General features: G+C 41.1%; 1 protein-coding gene across 1 annotated transcript; it reads left to right on the top strand.

The window, feature by feature from the left end:
- The first annotated feature begins 224 nt into the window (after positions 1-224).
- CHST10 (carbohydrate sulfotransferase 10) lies at positions 225-15,452 on the top strand. Its single transcript, XM_065423399.1, has 5 exons — positions 225-324; positions 5,031-5,128; positions 9,620-9,854; positions 13,782-13,887; positions 14,915-15,452. The coding sequence occupies exons 1-5, from the start codon at positions 225-227 to the stop codon at positions 15,450-15,452; spliced, it is 1,077 nt and encodes a 358-aa protein (XP_065279471.1).
- The last annotated feature ends 319 nt before the right edge of the window (positions 15,453-15,771 follow it).

The following is a 15,771-nucleotide window of genomic DNA, read 5'->3' as shown; positions in this document are numbered from 1 at the left end:
CTGTAGAAGTATTAAGTATATTAAAGGCTATATTGTTATCAAGTTTAATCCGCTAGGTGTATTTGACTTCAGGCAGAAATATAATATGTATATTTTAATGTCTGCTATACAAAGTACTGGTTTTATAAAATAGAAGAAATATATTTTGTATGTGGTAATTTTTACTTTTTTTTTTTTTTTAAGCAGGAAGATACAAAAGTTTTATATGGCTCACAACTGACAACATGCACCATCAGTGGCTGCTGTTAGCTGCATGCTTTTGGGTGATATTCATGTTCATGGTTGCTAGCAAGTTCATCACACTGACTTTTAAAGACCCAGATGGTAAGTTCACCTTTAATTAAATTTGATATAATACAGAATATTGAACAATGTTCTGTCCAAAAGTGGCAGTGTAATCATTGTGCCCAAAGCAGATCCCAACACACTGTTATCTCTTTGTTTATTTTAGAGGATTAGAGATTGGAGCAGTGCATTTTATACATTGCTAGCAAGTGACAATGCTAATACTTATACAGTTTACATTCTTGTTTATAAAGATCTGAAAAAATAACATTGCTACCAGATTCCTACATTTAGGAACAGAGGGGATTACATTTTGAAAGTCTGCCTTTTAATAAACAGGTTCTTGAACCAATTCAATTTCAACATCTTAGTCAGTAAACAAATGGTGCCTGTTTGAAGCAATGCAGAACAATCCCCTGAATTGTTTTGTTCCTTATTTGGGAGAAGGGAAATTTCACAGTAACTAAATAGTAACTACAGAGTCTTTATTTTCTGCACCATTTTAAATACTTGCCTTCCAGTTATAGCATTCAAGAGACATTGTGTAAAGTTTGATTAGCAGTGCACGTACCCTAACCTCTCCTGCCTTGCTCCTTACTTTCTGTTTTATCCTCTGCTGTTTGATTGACAAATAGCGTATAGGCTTTTGTTTAGCCTAAGTAGCCCAGATGGTATTAGACTGATAAGGAGTTTTAAGCCACTTGATGACACTACACACAGCATGCCGCATTCTCTGTATACTGATGTGTTGCTGTTAACAAGCAGACCTGCAGGGAGTGTATGATGAAAGCACTGACATGACATGCAGATAGTGTTTTTGAGTGTGTGTGTGTGTGATGTAAGAAGATATTCTATTCTTGTATCTTTTTAAGACACTTAAAGAAATATGACTGTGGAGAGTAAGGTCATCAGTTCAGTTCTTTTCAATGACTTGTCAATGGATAAAGGCACAATTAGTTCACTTAAATGGCATGCTTGGTAGTGTCTACAGTCTTATTCAGCAAGGCTTACAGATGTGAACTCTTTGTAGCTGTTGTCACAGCTTTCCATCAGGAAATGTCAAGAGAATACAGATGTAATTATTTATTTTTAATCTTTTATTTGGAATACCCATTCACCCCCTTTCTTTTTTGTCCCTGCCAATTTTTGGGTCGACACTGATTCCTTTCCTCCCAGTATTGCTATTGGAACAGAAGACAATGCAATTCCTTAGGCTCCAATCCTGCAAAGCCTTAAGCACATAGTTAACTTTACACACTGCGAATAGCCCTATTGATTTTATTGGGAGTATTCACATAGAATACGTACATACCTCTGCAGAATCAGAGCCTTATTTATTGTGCTAAGTAACTGCCATCCAGTGATATTGTGTAGAATGCAGACAGCTGTAAGAACAGTGTTTGTTAGCTAAAGATTTCTGGAAAGGGATCATAAACATTAGTTTTGTGTATGACTTACCAAAATGATGGCGGGGGGGAAAGAGGGAGAGTAATTTTGGCCCTGAACTGTTTTGGTCAGGAAATATTTAATACTGATTACTTATAAAAAAATATTCTGATCCTCCTAAATGACAAGCTGTCAACTCTTGCGAGACAATTTAAAGGTAGAAAATACTATTTGTTTGAGTTAACTCAACCAGTTTTCATAAGGTGTATGTTTTGTCCAAATTGCTTTCAGTGGATAGCTTTTTAGGTCTTTATTTGCTCCTGTGGTTAAGTAGGCAACTTTCTGGCTTATTTTTAATGTTTTTGCAACTTGGGCCCGGGTCCCGCAATGACCTGTGCTTGGGCAGACTGCTTCACCTGTGCAGTTTGGCTCAGAAGTCTGCCTACAGGAGCTCATTGCAGGATTGGCGCCTTAGAGCTGAACTGATTCTTTGGGTTCTACTCTGGTCTCCAGTGAGACATGATTCGCTTTGCCTTCTCTTTGATTTTTCTATCTTATCTGCATGTATCCTCAAAAATAAATAACTGACTTCCTTCCCCTTGTCTTTATAGAAGTGGTAGTTTACATTTTGTTTAATCTCCTCCTGCTGTGATTTACAAGCTTTAGCAAGCATTGATTTATCCTCCTCCACCTCAGTCTGCTTAAGTTACATAACTTTTTTTCACTACCACTACTTAATTTTTCTATTACTGCTCCTGAACTAATTTGAAGAAGAATAAACCTGCTTGACAGGTAAGATGGCTTAGCTTGCAAGTTGAGAGACTTCTGTTCTAGTTTCAGCAATAATAAATTCTCACCGAGATTCATAATTGTCCTTAAATTGCAGGTGGCTTGCTCTTTCAAGTATTTTTTATACATCTGTAAAAATGTGAGAGTAACGTAATGAAGTGCCATATACTGTCTTGATGAATTATTATTGTAGGAGACATCTTAAGCCATAGGGCAGAGGGTTGGGAATCTTTGTTTGTTTGAAAGTTACGATAGAATGTTATTTTTGAGAGAAGGCTTTGCATGTGTGGGTGTGGGTGTCTGTCCCACAATATCTTTGCAATTGTTATTTATTTATCATTTGTACTGTGGGTCGTGTCTAGGAGCTCCAGTCATGGACCAGGACATGATAGCACTACAAACATAGAACAAAAAGACTGTAAGCCAGGGGCGGGAAAACTTTTTGGCCTGAGGGCCGCATCCGGTTTCCAAAATTGTATGGAGGGCCGGTTAGGGGAGGCTGTGCCTCCCTAAACTGCCAGGTGTGGCCCGGCCCCGCCCCCATCCGACCCCTCCTGCTTCTCGCCCCCGGAGGAGCCCCCCCAGGACGGGGGGGGGAGCGGGGGAGAACAGCAGGGGAGGGGCCAGGGGCTAGCCTCCCAGGCCGCGAGCTCAGGGGCCAGGCAGGAGGGTCCTGGGGCCGTAGTTTGCCGACCTCTGCTGTAAGCTCTTTGGAGCAGGGGCTACTGCAGTATAAGATAAGAGACCAGGTGAAGACAGCCAACAGATGGGGAACACAAGGGAACCGTCTTCCTTTTTTTCCCATTTATCTTCCTGCTCACTTCCCCTTCTCTCTCCCTCCTGTGCTACTTTGTTCTATGTATGAACAGAGTTGAATTGACAGGAAATTTAAGGGTTTCCCTAAATTTCATTTTGCTGCTGCCATGAAGGGAAATGGCAAAATCTGATTACTTCCTCTTTACTCCAATTTTAGATTGCTGCTTTGCTCCCTGTGCAAACAGTAAAGTTAAAGTAAAAAGATCTTGTAAATTTCACTTTGCACTACAGGCACGTGAATGGAGCAACAAGTGCTGGAGGGTGCCTATCTTTGTACTAGGCCAAATGGAGACAAGTAACTGTCTTCACAGAAGAAAACAAATATAGAGTGCTAAACTGGGGGGAAACTAGTATGACCCAACCCCTTACAATTAATACTCATAGTGAGGATTATCCTCAAAAATATTTTACTCAGTTGACAAGGGGCTTGTTTATTTTAATTTATTTTGTTTAGCAATTGTTCTTTGAATCAATTATTTGTTTTCCATATTTTATGAGTATGGCATTTTTTTCCTTCTGCCCTGGACCAAATTTTCCTCTGAGTGCACAGGGTCTAGGGGAAGGTAAATGCAAATTCCCCACCCTTGGTTATGCAAAAGCTTTTTGAAGGTACACCCTGAGGAGTGGGCCATTGTGAGCTGATCACCTTTTATATGAGGCCAAGATCAAAGTCCCAAGCTGTATAAAGGAAAGACTGAAATAGTCATGGTGGTTCTGAGTCTGAATCTGAGGCTGTCACAAACTTGTTGCCATGGGGAAAAAACAGTTCTGAGTTCTGAAGGATTGACACCTACCAGATCCCTTGTTGAAATTAGGGTGACCTCTGATAAGATTTTTTGTGTGTGTGTGTGTAGGTTTTTTTTATTGTTTTTAATATGTTTTCTATGTAATGCTTTCACCTTAAAAATAATATGTGCTTGCTTAAAAAGAGTTGTGTTGTTAACTTATAACTACAGATAATACCCGGGTTCTAGCCTCTGGAGAGAAAGCAAAGTGCAGATATTGGCCTTTTGAGCAGTCTAGCTTGCTGGGAATATCACGATGTAGGCAGGGAATTGTGCAGTCTGGAAAAACCATGGTCAGGAGAGAGAGAGAGAGAAGTGGATGTCGGCCCAAGAGAGCTGACGGCTGAGGAGCTGGGAGCTTGGAGTGGGTGCCCTTATGAACCACAAGGAGGAATACAGGCGCAGTTGCCCTGAACGGTGACATTTACAACAGGACAAACCTGCACACTAAGATGTGCAAACTCTGATGGATTAATTTTCTTTTTGGCTACACTTAGCTGATCTTACTGAAAGTAAAAATCTCCTGCTGTCAAACCCATATAGTTATGCTCATTTGTCTACTGAATATAATTTAAATATCATACATTAGTGACTCGAACAATATGTGAAATGACTAGATGAATCTTTTTTACAGCGTTGGATTTATGAATTCATGTGTTTCTCTGCTTTTCCTTATGCAATGTTAATAAAAGCCTAATAAAGACATAGGGCAATATTAATCCCTGGTGTAATTCTACTGAAATTATACTAAGGGTGAATTTGGCCCTTAGCAACCAAAATCCCAGAAGAGGACATCCTCTAAAATATTAGTGAGCCATATTGTGCCATGTTTGTTTCAATAACCTCCCATTTTTTAAAGCAAGCTCTAAAATGTGTGTGTTGATTCAAGAATTGATACCAGTAGTTGGCTGTAATGCAGAAATAATTGTCCATTTTTCTATAATTCTCTTCTCTCTCATTCTTATCTAGTATATGGTGTCAAGCAAGAGCCATTAATGCTGACGGCTATGACAAAAGTTGAAAAGATACAAGTGCCAGAGGAGAAATGTTTGCCTGAAGAATTTCAGGTGCCTGCTTTTGAGATAATTGTTAAGTTTGCTGAAAAATGTGTGAAAATATGGAGTTAATGAAAGAAAGCTCTTGTTTTAGGGCATCAGAAATTGCTGGACCAGAAATATGTACTTGGCCATTTTATTTAGAATAAAGTTAGGTGAACTTCATACAGTTCTTCTTGGAGTTATCATGGGGTTCACTCACTGCTGGGGCGCCTCCTTGTGGCTACACCTGGGGATTAATTCTGAACTGGTCTGACATACCCTTCTTTGGTTGCTTGCCCCTGGTGTCTCTCTTTTTCTCTCTCTCCACTCAAGTTACTCCCTCTTTGTGACTTGCCCTGTGGTCTCTCTCTGGAGTCAGGATGCTCCCTCTTCATGTCTCAGCCCTCCGGCCAGTCACTATTTAGTTCTCCCCTTCTGCGGTATCAAAGTCCCACTGGACAAGCTGTTTCAGGCAGTCTTCTGATCCACTGCCAAGTCTGTGTCACTTTCCCAGTAGCCGGTAGGGCAACCCAGGCCCAGCCACTACTCCAGGTTCCAGCCCAGGGACCCTGTGCCCAGCAACCATGCTGTGCTCAAGCTCTGACCCTGTTTCTGTTTCCGTAGGCTCTTTCCTACCTCTCTAGACAGTGACTGCAGTGCTTCTCTCTACAGAGCCCCCTCTTACCACCAGCTTCTTCTTTTTATAAGCCTATCCCAGCTCCTCCCCCAGTTGGGCATCATCAGCCCTTAGCCTTAAAGTGCCTGGCTTTCCTCCAGATACAGCCTATAAGGTTAATTGGCCTATTCTACGTGTTCAGGCCTGGTGTGGGATAGACACCCCATCACAGGGATCACAAAACTGGTTTGTGGCTATAAACCTCTTTCCCCAAATGGTGTAAGTCCCTTGTTTTCTAATAGTGAGTCAACTGAAAAACTGCCTTTCTATCTAAAGAGAAATGTGTGCTGTGTATTCAGGAGAGAATAGCATCCGTGCTGCTCACAAAGCTAGCAAAAGTGGTTGCCCTATCTGTGACAGATATGTACCACCCCAAATTCTGGGCAGCCTCTGTTGCAGTCAGTTGGGTTGCACAGTTCTTGACAGCAAAATTTGGCCCACTGTATTTATTTTTGTAATCGGACTATCTCTCCTCCCCGCTCCTACCCCCTTCCACTTTTGGTTCCTTTAGTCCTCTGTGCAGTCTCTCTGTTTTTGTCTTTTGCTCTGCCTGCTCCATTCCACTTTTCCCCCGCACTCCCCTTCTGCTTTTATTGTGTACTCTCTGCTCCACATCTCAAGGTTTCACCTAAGCAGAACATGAACCCAATAGACTTCATTACAGTTTGAACTTTCTAGCATGCAATTTTGAGTGATTGGAAATTAGGCAAAACTAGTCTGGTACTCTCTAATTTACAGAGACATGCCAGTAACCCCATGTCATGGAATAAAGAACTGATGAGGGAGGCTGTTCTGGTGTTGTTCTGAGGGCAGCATCTTTTCCCCACTGTCTCAAGTCATTTTATGGCTGATTTTTTGCATGTAGAGGTTGACATTGAAGTCGTTACCAGAATGCTCAAACCAAGAAAGCCCCGGGTTTTGGACAGTACTTTGATGTAAGGCTGGCAATATTGTGAGTGTATAAAATCTGCCCTTGCATATCTGGGAAAGAATAATGAAGTGCCTGGATCCAATACCATCTCCCCCATGACTCTATGACAGCTTGAAGTGCTGAGCAGTGCTGTTAATCCAGAATACATGCAAAGGGGATGTTTACAGTCAGACAAGCAATCTGCTAGGTTTTTCAGATTTCATTATGGCCAAGAGAGATTGGAGAGGAGTAGCAGCAGAAAGCAAGATCCTGTTTTCCCATGGAGAATTGGGGTGGAAAACAAAAAGGCTTTTAATTAGCCTCCTTACGTATGTTTCACAGACACTTTGCTTGAAGCTTTTGACACTTTGAATGCTAACATGGATGACAGTGCTTGGCTTTCCAAGCTCCCTTAATCAAATCCTTCTGAATTTTACCTGTGAGCTCAAAGTGAATAACGGATTTATTCAAGAAAATAAGATGAGGAGTAGGGTCTCTTCTTTCACAATATGTTTCTAACATTTGTGCTGAGCTCGGCAGCGACAATAAGAAATCTATAAGGATAGTATGAATAGAATGCAGCTGGAACCAATAACACGGGGGATTAAGGGCTGTCGGTAGCCACACCATAGTTAAGGTTGTAGCTGAATTTTTCTTATAAATCAGATTTTGGCCTATCCCTCTTCTAAAATCCAAAAGCTGGTAGTCAGGCCTGGGGCAAAGGTAAATTTTTTTCCCGCATTTGAAGTTAATGGTGCCTGGTAGCCTAGAAATGGAGGTGTTCAGCAGAGTCGACAAAGCTTTCCAACTTTTTACTATTTTGCACCAAGAGACAATATGAAAAGGGAGGAAAAACGAGAGGAAACTTTGAGTGAAAATTAGTTTGTGAAAATGTGTGTTTTTCCTCAGTATCCAACCACTCTATATAAAATTTAGTTCTCTGGACTCATCTAGTTGAGATCTAGTGCACAGGACCAAATATTACTTGACTGAACACTAACTTCAAAAGTTATTTTAGATAGCAGTATCAAGATAGCTCATTGGCTTAGACTCACTTAAAATAACTGCTGGAGATGTAAGGACACTTTTTCTTTCATTTGTTTTCTTTTAATCCCATCTTCCCATTTTTAAATGAAAGTTTCTAGACCTTTTCCTTAAAGAATCAGGCCTCACAGTGTAAACCAATCTCTAGGGAAGCTTGTTAGTAGAAAATACAGATTTTCCCCCCCCACAAAATTGAAGTTAATCAGGCAAGCTATTTATAAATAAGGAGCTCCCTCTTTTTTTTTTTTTTTTGGTCGCCACAGTTCTGCCAGATCCTTGCTTGAGATCAGAAAGTGGGAGGCAGTTAAAATGGAAGGATCCTAATTCATCTATTCAAGGGCAAGGGTGAATGTTGCCACCTTCTGCTGTTGATCCTCTTCCTCCTGCCCCTGCCAAGTCCCTGCTAACCCCAGTACTCCCTTTTGTAGACCTCCTAAGGTGCTCACTTCCTGTGGATATTAAGAGGCCCAGTGGAGATGGATGGGGTAAGGAGAGCTTGGAGGTGCAGTGGGGAAGTGGGTCATGGAGAGTGCTAGCACAATGAGGAGGTTGCATCACTCAGGGAAAAATTGCAGGTTGGGTAGCAGAACAGAAATGCAGAAGGAGAGCATAAGAAGCATTGAAGAAGGGGCCAGAATGTGCTTCAAGACTTACGTTTCTTCTTGCCCCTTCCCTGTAAGCTGTAGGTTGTTCACCAAGGTGTCCCGCACTCTCTGAAAGATGTAAGGTGCTTGTTGCAGAAGCCCTTCTTCAGAGGATCAAATCACTTCCGTTTAGATCGCCTGTCACATGCTTGACCTTAAGTCTCTATACGTATTAACCCTTGTTCTGAGGCTAATGCAGAAAGGCCATAAGCTTTATTACCCTGCAAGATCTGTAGGGCTGTAGCAGCTTTCAGCCTCATAAACCCAAGCTGCTTTACTTTAAACTATTAATCTGTGGGTCTTTGGGGGGTGGAATTTCCCTAAGCATTCCAATGTCTCACTTTAACAGAATCAGAATGCTCTGTATGCTTTCTGGAAAGCCAACACCTAACACTGAATGAAATAATTGTAGATATGACCATTTCCATAAAACAGAGCTTGAGCTGTTTACCCTGATGTGTTCTTAAGATATTACTGCTGCTACTCTGAAATCTATGATCTCTGCTTGTCTTTCTGAGTGATGGGTTGCTATTTGATTAAGTAGTTCCTCCTCGCCACCCAGAATAGTGCTAGGGCCTGCCTCTGCTGCTGTGCAAAACTTTCCCAAGCAGCTGCAGAGTGAAAGGACGTTAATGTTTGCTTCATTGCTGCCCGTTGGGGGTTCTGAAGAGCGTTCGTGAAACTGAGCAGAATTTGGTCAACCTTACTTTGCTGCAGCTTGGAGAAACAGATGCATTGGGGCTGTCTGTGTGTGCAGATACAGGAAGTCAACCTTCCGGATGCAAACTGATGCTGTGCTATCTTCCCATCCATAAGGGCTAAAAATCTTTTATGTTTCAAATGAAAACTTAATTTCTGCTGAAACTGATGGCTTAGCTCTGCCTTCCCACCACCTGGAAAATTTCCTACATGCCACTGCACTTAGATAAGGGATTTTAAGTTCTGGTAAAAGCATGGTTTGTTCCTTTCTGTACAGACTAGGCCAAACTTGATAAAAATTGCTGTATAGAAAGGTTCTTACCCTCCTAGATAATGATTGAAGATCACCAGCCTCTGTAGTAGCAACACTGAGGAAGCCAACAGAAACCAACTGGGATGATGTAAATTTAGCAATATTTTTTATACAGAAGGGGGGGGGGACATAATATGTACTTTACTAGAATACTGAATTTGACTGCTTGGTCTCTTACTCTCTAAAATTTGATCTAGAAGCTAAACTTTTGCTTGTTTTTGTTTTTTTTAATAAGCCGACTGGAAACGTTTTTTCTGAAGATCTGATGCACCAACCCCTGGTCCATGTGAAAAGGATTGAGCTTCTCAGGAATGTGTGCAGAGATGCAGCGTTGAGAAATCTCTCTCATACTACCGTTTCCAAGTTTGTCTTGGACCGAATATTTGTTTGTGACAAGCACAAGATCCTGTTCTGTCAGACTCCGAAAGTGGGCAACACTCAATGGAAAAAAGTCTTGATTGTTTTAAATGGTACCTACTTGCTCTAATGAGCGTAAGGTTTTTGTTTGAGGGGGAAAGGGCAGAATCACTAGAATGAGGGAAGCATTAAAACTAATTTCTTAACATTCTTCTTTACAAACAGATACTTAATTCCACTCATTCATTCCTTGCGGTTCCTTTTAGTCCTTTTTAAATGTCTCCTTTTTGAAAAATTAAAAATTACCTTCTTTCTGCTTGAATAAATATCACTGTAGCTTACCTCAGAAGTGATTTATCTGAGCCATTGAGGATTTATTTGGTGGATTTATTCTCACTGCAGGCCGGGCACCCTGTGAGTAGAATTTTTAAACAAGTGAATCGTAAAGGATCACAATCCCCTAAACCAGGTTAATTTAAATCCTGTGACTTGAACCCAACAACAAAAGGAACAATTGTGTTTTCAGTTTGGCAGCTGCTGAGGTCTGTAACACTGGGATTTTGTATATACATTATTAATGGGCCATGGCATGAGTGATGAAGAATCAATCATACAATTAAGGGTGTAGAATTGTAGCCTGGTCAGTGAAAATAAATTGTAGAATGACTTAAAACAAGAGAAAAGGAACAATGTTGTGATTTATGTTAAAATAACATTCTGACAGGTGCATGTTCTCTCTCTCTCTGTCTGTATATATCTTTGAAGTGCTATGGTATGCGAACAAAAATAATTAACCTAATCAAGGCTATATCTCAAGGTGCAGCTTGCACAGTTAAAGTAAATGCAAACTTGGGTGAATGGTTTAATGCAGGGGTAGGCAACCTATGGCACATGTGCCGAAGGCGGCACGCGAGCTGATTTTCAGTGGCACTCACACTGTCCGGTCCCTGGCCACCGGTCCAGGGAGCTCTGCATTTTAATTTAATTTTAAATGAAGCTTCTTAAACATTTTAAAAACCTTATTTACTTTACATACAACTATAGTTTAGTTATATATTATAGACTTATAGAAAGAGACCTTCTAAAAACGTTCAAATGTATTACTGGCCTTAAATCAGAGTGAATAAATGAAGACTCGGCACACCACTTCTGAAAGGTTGCCAACCCCTGGTTTAATGTAATCACTGATGTCAAACAAGGATGAATTCTCTAATCTCTCCCATTTGGTATTGCCACCAAGTTCATTCTGGAAAAAAGTGTAGGTGAATACAACACAGGCATCACATGGCTTGACAACAGTACAATATTAGATCTAGATAGTGTTGACGACATAGCTCTTCTGAGTGACTGCTCAACCAACACGTAAGTAAAGACCAAAAGTCCAGCATTGCAAAAACGACAGGGTTAGTAACTAATTATGAAAAAACAAACCTAATGAGAACCCCAGTAACTCCCAACTCAAGCATTATAGTAGAAGACAAAGGGATACAAAAGATGAGTCCATTCACATATTTTGGCAGTACAGTGCAAGCCTGTGGGGATGTCCCAAAAGAAATAATCATAGAATATCATAGAATATCAGGGTTGGAAGGGACCTCAGGAGGTCATCTAGTCCAACCCCCTGCATAATGTTATGAAGACAGCAGCTACATTCACCATCTTAAACAAGATTTGGTCATACAGAAATCTACCACTTAAAGACCAAACTACAAAGCTTGAACACAAATGTTATTTCTACCTTAACATATGGATGTGAAAGCTGGAAATCCACAAAAGGTAGAGACAGACAATTAAATGATTTTGGAAGTAAATGCCTCATGAAAATACTAGATATTGAATTAAATGAATTATAATGAATCTCAGATTCATCAGAAACTTCAATTACTCTTTATCTCTAGAGTTGTCCAGAAAAGATGATGAAAATGTCTGGGACATGAGTTAAGAATGAAGCCAGAGCATCTGCCACTGGGCAGCTAGAGGAACACGTAAAAGGGGCTGGTGGAAAGATTGCCTCCACTGAACAGTACTAAGAGAGGGAAAATATATGGGACTTAGAGGACATGCAAAGAGTGGTTCAGGATAGACATAGATGGTGGAGCTTTGTCTGGGCCTTAAGCAATGTCTGATAGCGCAGGAAGGATTCAGCTCCAGATGTTCATACTCACGGTACGTCTATACTTACCCGCTGGTTCGGCGGCAAGCAATCGATCTTCTGGGATCGATTTATCGCGTCTTGTCTAGACGCGATAAATCGATCCCGGAAGTGCTCGCCGTCGACGCCGGTAATCCTGCTCCGCGAGAGGAGTCGACGGGGGAGCCTGCCTGCCGCGTGTGGACCCGCGGTAAGTACCTTTAAGTTCGAACTAAGATACCTCGACTTCAGCTACGTTATTCACGTAGCTGAAGTTGCGTATCTTAGTTCGAACTGGGGGCTTAGTGTGGACCAGCCCTCAGTAAAGCTTTGCAATAAGCACAACAGAATTGATCATTAGATATAGAGAGCATCTTACCTCCACCTTACTGGTTCAAATCCAGCCCAGCTTGATAGTGACAGAAAGTTGTTACCATTTGATTATCGGTGGCCTATGTAAGATGCATTTGGTGGACTTGTTCCAGTTCCCAGCAGGCAGGTGCCTGCTAACAAGCATCACCACCACCACTAATCACATCCTTATTGAGCAGCCTCAGCAGACAGGCCTAATAATAGAGTAGGTGCCCTAGAGATGATATTTGCAGATCAGGGTTGATGTACACTCCTAGGGTAGTATGGAGTAATTGACACTGCCATTGCTTATGCTGTAACTTCGCTCTGAATGAATAGAGGACTTCAGTGTCCTAGGCTGTCAAGTCTGGCATTTGCCAGCATTAAATTCACACAAGAAAAGGGGAGGACAAAAAGAATTAATTATAAAACAGGCAAGACTGAGGACATTAAGATTCCAAGCTGTGTGAATTAGTCACTGCAGCCTTATCGACACTAGGCATTTTTCTAAAACATGTTTCCTGGCCCAGTGCGACTCCAGTGGTGGGAGCACTTGTGTATAGATGGGCACGGTGGCTTTCATGGAGACTTGCTAGTTTGATGACACTGCACTTGTCCTTCCGCCCACGTGGAATTCCACTGAGTTCCATGGTGCTCTATATTGGCACGTCACTGCAGGATTGGGGTCTTAAACTAGCTATTATCCTCTCCTGCACCTCACGTGCCTACAGAACGACTGATAAACTAACACCCGGATGCTCGCCATTCTGAATGTGTTATGTATTTTATTCTCTTATGCAACACGGAAGGATCTGAAGTTTGGTAGTTTTCAGCATAGTGTTTCGTTTAATTAAAAAAGGACCCAAGCAAAGGAAGTTTGCCAGGAGCCTGACAGTGAAGTGTTTCGAGTTAACATGGTTCAGGTATCAAGTATCAGAGGGGTAGCTGTGTTAGTCTGGATCTGTAAAAAGCGACAAAGAGTCCTGTGGCACCTTATAGACTAACAGACGTATTGGTGCATAAGCTTTCGTGGGTGAATACTGACGAAGTGGGTATTCACCCGCGAAAGCTTATGCTCCAATACATCTGTTAGTCTATAAGGTGCCACAGGACTCTTTGTTGCTTTTTACATGGTTCAGGTAGACACTTTACAGTGTTTCCTGTTTGCTGGAAACTAAACTAAAAAAGCCAATTCTTCCCGCAAAGCTAAGCTTCAGAGTCTTTCCAACTGGGTTATGTGGGAGGAAAGTTGTGGGAAGGGTGGGGAGGGCTGACAGATAAGGCTTGTTTAATATGCATTATTGAGAGACTTGAACATTGGTTTGGTTTAGACAGGAGTTGTCATGTTACAAATCTCCAAATCTGTATTCTTTTGAGTGTTGAAAAGCCGTTAGTGTTTCAGTCTGAATCTTCCCTTATTTAACAGCTTTTGTACCTAGTAACCATAGCTACTAATGCCACAGAAGAGAGAGAAACCAAATAAAAACACCACTATGAGACAAATACCCTTCCCCAACTCTTTTAAAGGTAACCTTTTCTGTCTATTTTCTTTATCTAGGAGCATTTTCTTCCATAGACGAGATCCCAGAGAACATAGTACATGACCATGAGAAGAACGGACTTCCACGCTTATCCTCCTTCAGTGACTCTGAAATTCAAAAACGGTAAGAGGTGATTTCCCAGGGAGATAGGTTTCTGAACCAGAGAGGAAAATTGGAGGATCACACATTAAAATGCAGATCGAACCAAGGAGATCTCAGTTTCTGTTACACTGGTGTTACCACTGGTGTAACTCTGCTGATTCTGTTGATGTTGGTGTTACCATCTCATGTTCACTTCAGAGGAGTAAAACAAACGTTACTGGTGAAATGCAGTGGAGACTCAAACCCAGGCTGTGCTTAGATGTGCTTAGGTTTTCTCTGGTTCATCTGTTACTTATATAACACCATAAGTGCTCAGGGTGTTTTAAATAAAAGATAGACAAAGATTCCTTTCTCAGAAAAACTTACAATCTAAGGGCCAGATTGTGCCACCTCTATTCACATCAAGTGCCTTACTTCATAAATAATGCTACTGAAATCAATTGGGCCCCGAGGAAGAGGGAGGATAGGAACAAAATGATTGTGGTCACTTAGGAGACTTGTGCCTGGATGGTTATGAAAATGTAGTTTTTTGTTGGGTATAAGACTAAGGGTTTTTATAAGCCACCTTGAAGAATTGGTTTCGAGAAGGGATAGTCCCATAACAGAAAGGTGACATCTCATTTGAGGCCAGGTCCAAAGCCCAAAGCTCATTTGAGCTCAGGTCTGAAGTCAGTGGAATGATTCCCATTGCTTTTAATGACCTTTGAATCAGGTCCCTGGAAATGCGTACTCTCTAAGAGTAATCCTGGATAAGATTTTTTCTAGAAACTTCACCACATGCCCTAGAGGACATGAATTCAGCTATTTTGTCTCCTATGAGTAACCCTGCTTAATAGGTGACCATCCTGTTTTGTGTTAAAACAAGTAAAACATTTTATTTCAAGTGCTATTGGTAGTGGTATTCAGAGATAGTTGAAAAGTGGGCTATTTCTTACAAGTCATATTCTTGGTGTTTCAGAGGTCGTATTTTATCTCAGTTTTGTAGCTCTTCGATACTTAGTTCACTTTTTCTATCTGTTTAATCCCTTCCATTTCTGTTTTCCTTTAGACTGAATTTATACTTCAAGTTTTTTATTGTAAGAGATCCATTTGAAAGACTTATTTCTGCATTTAAGGACAAGTTTGTCCACAATCCTCGATTTGAACCTTGGTACAGGCATGAAATTGCTCCTGGCATTATTCGGAAATACAGGAAGAATCGCACAGAGACCAGGGGGCTGCAGTTTGAGGACTTTGTGCGCTATTTGGGGGACCCTAACCACCGATGGCTAGATGTTCAGTTTGGTGATCACATAATTCATTGGGTAACATACGTGGAACTTTGTGCCCCATGTGAAATAACGTATAGTGTGATTGGACACCATGAAACCCTGGAGGATGATGCTCCATATATCTTGAAAGAAGCAGGAATAGACCATCTGGTATCATATCCCACAATTCCACCAGGAATAACGGTATACAACAAAACAAAGGTAGAGCGTTATTTCTCAGGCATTAGCAAGAGAGATATAAGACGCCTATATGCCCGCTTTGAAGGAGACTTTAAACTCTTTGGATATCGGGAACCAGATTTCTTGCTAAACTGATGCCTAGAAACTGTGAAGACGTGTCTATCAGATTAAACTAAAGCATATGAATACCAGCTGCAGCACTGACAGAACTGAGATTAACAATACTGTACCATTGTTTTCTAGTTCTTTGATGTTGCTCCATTTTTCAGTGGAATATTTGTCACACGAACAATTAGGGGTTCCTAACTGTTAGCCACTGACCATGTTTTCAACATATGACATTTAATTCACAATAGAAGACTGCCATCTGTCACTTATCCCCTCTTCCCAAGGAAAAAGAGGAAGAAAAAAGAACATCAAATAGAATGCAATGTAAAATGTTGTAAAGCATTTC

The sequence above is a fragment of the Emys orbicularis genome, chromosome 1 (assembly GCF_028017835.1).
Source record: "Emys orbicularis isolate rEmyOrb1 chromosome 1, rEmyOrb1.hap1, whole genome shotgun sequence".
NCBI classification, from domain to species: Eukaryota; Metazoa; Chordata; order Testudines; family Emydidae; genus Emys; species Emys orbicularis.
The sequence above is the reverse complement of the archived record's forward strand: the minus strand, read 5'-3'. Positions and strand labels throughout refer to the sequence as shown.